General features: G+C 35.1%; 1 protein-coding gene across 2 annotated transcripts in view; it reads left to right on the top strand.

Annotated features, from left to right (window-relative positions):
* The window catches only part of LOC104773830 (uncharacterized protein YKR070W), a 12,044-nt gene extending 10,358 nt beyond the window's left edge, over positions 1–1,686 (top strand). For both annotated transcript variants that reach the window (XM_010498495.2, XM_010498496.2), the window contains 6 exons: positions 64–250; positions 567–662; positions 745–812; positions 972–1,158; positions 1,270–1,353; positions 1,442–1,686. In XM_010498495.2, coding sequence (XP_010496797.1) covers positions 64–250; positions 567–662; positions 745–812; positions 972–1,158; positions 1,270–1,353; positions 1,442–1,513 — 694 coding nt within the window. In that variant the 3' untranslated portion in view covers positions 1,514–1,686. The remainder of the gene's footprint in view (positions 1–63; positions 251–566; positions 663–744; positions 813–971; positions 1,159–1,269; positions 1,354–1,441) is intronic.
* Positions 1,687–4,427: the final 2,741 nt, after the last annotated feature.

Here is a 4,427-nt window from a genome sequence, read left to right as displayed (position 1 = left end):
TTCTGATTTTCGTTTGTTTGTGCTTTACTATTCAGATGATTATATATGTGCATGTGTTTTCAGAAACGTCGTTTCAATGGACGAGTATGCCTCTTACTTTGACAACATTGATCCCTTGGAGCCATATAAGAAATCGATGGTCGGGCAGGATGGTCACAAGGAGCTTAGATCAAGAGAAAATGTTCTATCCCAAAGAGTTCAGGCAGCATTTATAGTTAGTGATCCAGTCGATTGGAGCCGAGACATCCAGGTTTCTCATTCCCCTTTGTGGTTCAGATTACATTATTTTTTTCTTCTGATTCCTGCTTCACACATCTCATACGTGTTATTTTCATTCTTTTGGATGAAAAAAAATATATCATAAGCACACATCGTAATAAATATGGCAAAGTAGAGGTTTGTATTTTCATATCACTGGCTTCACGGTTATGTGGAACAAAAGATATAAAACACATTGTAGATGGTTCGTGGCGGTATATGAACATAGTTTGTGTTGGGGCATGCAGACAGACGTTAGAAGTTTTGGTGCTCACAGTTATAAAATACTGACTAATGCTTTTGGTCAGGTTCTTTGTGACATTTTACGAACTGGAGGGCTTCCTGGGAAAGATTTTGGGCCTCAACCTCATTTGTACTTTGCCAGTGACGATTTAGACTACCAGGTTCTCGTGAATCTGTTCTTGTGTCTCCATTCTTTTGAAATACTACTATATGGGATACTAATACATTGTGAAACAAAGGCAGACTGCGTTTCCTACTGAACGTCTTGGCATGGGAGCTTTTAGAATCGCATTGGAATCAATCTTCAACAGGTAATACCCAAAATTAAGCACACACCTTCCTTATGAAACTGAACATCTTTCAGGAAACACGAGACTAGCCTGCAAAGGCATAATAAATGTGATATTTTTCTTCATTTGTCCAATTCAGTTTTGCATGATTGAGATTGGATATATTATACATACTTGCAGAATCCATGATAACCCTCTGGAGTACACATCTTTTGGCAAACCAAATCCATTTGTGTTCAAGAATGCAGAAGATGTTCTGAAAGAGATAGCTACTTCCCCTCATTCTTCAACCGAAGGAAGTCACCACTTCAGAACACTATATATGATCGGGGACAACCCTAAAATCGACATCAGAGGCGCACGGCAGGTTTTGTGCTCTTTCTCTCAAGACTAGAGTTGGTCATCTCGCCATAAAACATTCCTCTAATCTTTACCTTAAACCATTAGTAATCTGGTTAACGTAACTCTTGTGTGACAGGCCGGGAGTCCTTGGTTCTCAATCTTAACAAGAACAGGAGTTTTCAAAGGGAAAGATAATCATGCTGAGTTTCCTGCTGATCTGGTAAGTAACATCATCACTTAACCTTTAGAAGAAGGTTATTATTATTTCCGCGAGTTAATGTTCATGTGAAACTGTTTAACTTCTTCAGGTAGTTGACACCGTCGAGGAAGCAGTTGATTTCATTTTGACAAGAGAGTCCAAGAAGCAAAGCTTACTTTGATGAGTTAAGGTCACTCTCATTTTTTCTGGCCAGTCCCAAGTATTTATTGACGATTAAAGATTTTATTCAATTTTTAACATATTGGCCAAAGTAGTGAACATTATTGAATCGAGAAGTCATTATTTTGCACAATGGTTTCTCGACTGTTTAAGATTTTATTCAACTTTTTAACATATTGTGGTCTTCACGATAGTGAGTGATTACGTTACTAAATCGAAAAGTCATTATTTTCGTATTGGAAAAATACCTTATCTGGACGTTTAATACCTCGTCTTTTTTCGTTGAAAGAAAAATACCTTATTTAATTATCATTGGCTTAAAAATATTTAATCTTTATATTGTTGCGGGATTCTAACCCGTGGTTTAACAGTCTTTAACGGACCATCAAACATGTGTTAAAATCAAATCTATGTGATATATACAATACATTTACCTTATTTATGTGATATGTTGTCGTAGTGTAGTGGTTAGAAGTGGGTTGGTTTTGTCTCCTAACCACGCTTCGAACCCCCTCCTCCCCCAAAACTTTTTTTTTTTCACCTTCTTCACTAATCGCAACCTTAACCTCCATTGGTGTGGCCGCCTAAAACCGAAACTTTCAAATCCATTCAAAACAGAAGAGATAGTTGAGCGAGTATTGATAGAAAGACTTTTAAGAATCCAAACAGTCAAACACTCTTCTTCAACAATTCTTTTGAGTTTTGACTAATCGTGTGAAGAAGAAACCAATGATAAAAAAAAAAAAAAAGTTTTGGGGAAGGAGGGAGGTTCGAAGCGTGGTTAGGAGATAAAACCAACCCACTTCTAACCACTACACTACGGCAACATATCACATAACTAAGGTAAATGTATTGTATATATCACATAGATTTGATTTTAACACATGTTTGATGATCTGTAACGTCCGTTAAAGTCTGTTAAACAGCGGGTTAGAATCTGACAACAATATAAAGATTAAATATTTTTAAGCCAATGATAATTAAATGAGGTATTTTTCTTCCAACAAAAAAAGACGAGGTATTAAACGTCCAAATAAAAAATAGATGAGGTATTTTTCGGCTTTTTAGTTGGTAACTAAGGCCCTGATCAGTGTATCTCTTCACTGATTTTACAATATTTCTTTTCAAATGATGAACCTTTTCTGACCATATCTTGCATATAATTTGGTTGAATCTTACATAGAACTGCACTTGTGATTACAGAAAACATTATTATTAAAGAAAATATACATTATTCTTTTTATACCATTTAAATACTTTCTGTTAGCTTGGATTTAACTGCATCAACACAAATAACCCAAAGAGGCTGATCGACTCCTCAAACCTTCTGAAAAGGCTCAACAAGAGATGGAATTAACCATCCTTGTCCAAGGATGCCAAGGGAAGATGGGTCGTGCTGGTCGAGAAAGATGTGGAGTTTGGCTGATTTCGTCCACCGATCATTAGGGCTGCTCAAATCTAATGGATTTTCCGCGTAATGAGCATAATTCTTACTAGAGAAGATAGATTGATCCCCAAAAAAACAAAGAGAGAAGATAACGTAACGTTCATGTTTGTCCCAACAAAATATAATACAAACACAACCTCCACAGGCCACAGCCACAAGAGAGTTGGTTAAAACGAAGAAACTTAAAACACGTTTGCACCAAAAATAACTAATTGGATCTCTATCTAATATTTTGTCTTCTCCTCCTCAATCAACAAAATATCATGTGATTGCCTATTGATTTTTCTACCTAGGCCCTGATTGGGGAATACTTTAAAGACTTTAAAAGCATTTAAAAGTTGTAAAAACATTTTATTTGCCAATCAGACTTTTATGGCTTTATTATTTTTTTAAGTTTCAACAGCCACTTCAAAGCAATTAAAAATCAATTACCAAAAACAAAAGAAAACAGAATTTTCAAACAAAATCACATATTTTGTTGACATACATTTAAAAAAAAATTAATTTATCATTAATAAATTTTATTTTTGTTACTAAATTGTTATGAATTATATGTTGACATTTATATTTATTATTAATAAAAATTAAAATAAAATAACAATTACAGCTTTAAAAGTTGTTGGTAAACAATCAGATTTTAACAGTAAAAGTTTTTACAGTCAAAACATCTACAGCCAAATTCTCTACAGCTAAAATTTTAAAGTTAAAGTCTCTACAGCCACAAGTAACAGCCGTTACCAATCAGGGCCGTAATGAACATAAATCTTACTAGAGAAGATATATTGATCCCAAGGAAAAAAAAACAGAAAAAAGAAAGAGAGACAGAAGATAACGTTCATTTTGGTCCCAACAAAATATTCAAATTGAAACCCACCCATAACTTCTACAGCCACAAGAGAGAGTTGGTTAAAACGAAGAAACTTAAAACACGTTGGTACCAAAAATAACAAACTCGATCTCAGTCTCATCTTTTGTCTTCTCCTCTTCAATCAACAAAATATCATGTGATTGCATGGTGGTTAAGCCAGTTTGTTGAAGACTATAGAACATGTGATAATGGTCTCAAACGACGACGTTTGTGGGAGAAAATTGTAGAAGAACTAGTATTTAAACAAGTCTTGTTTCATTATCATTTCATCAATACAAGCTTAATTACAATTGTTAGTGTTTTCTCTACTTACATTTTGTAACCAAACACAAGTCATCAATTGTAAGATGGAAGGCAAATTTGCAGCTATGCTCATGACTGTGCTCATGATGAGTCTGCTCATGGTGCAAATTCAAGTTGAAGCAAAGATCTGCTGCCCGTCCCAGAATGCTAGAACTGCCTATACTGTCTGCGATTATACCCCAAAAATCCCCCAGTTCGTTTGCTTATATTCCACTGGTTGCACAAAAGTTCCTGATAATGGTCGATGCCCTTCAGGCTCTATTTATAAGCGTCTCGAAAACTCAGGTAAATTGATTT

Source organism: Camelina sativa, unplaced genomic scaffold (assembly GCF_000633955.1).
Source record: "Camelina sativa cultivar DH55 unplaced genomic scaffold, Cs unpScaffold00666, whole genome shotgun sequence".
Lineage (NCBI taxonomy): Eukaryota > Viridiplantae > Streptophyta > Magnoliopsida > Brassicales > Brassicaceae > Camelina > Camelina sativa.
The sequence above is the reverse complement of the archived record's forward strand: the minus strand, read 5'-3'. Positions and strand labels throughout refer to the sequence as shown.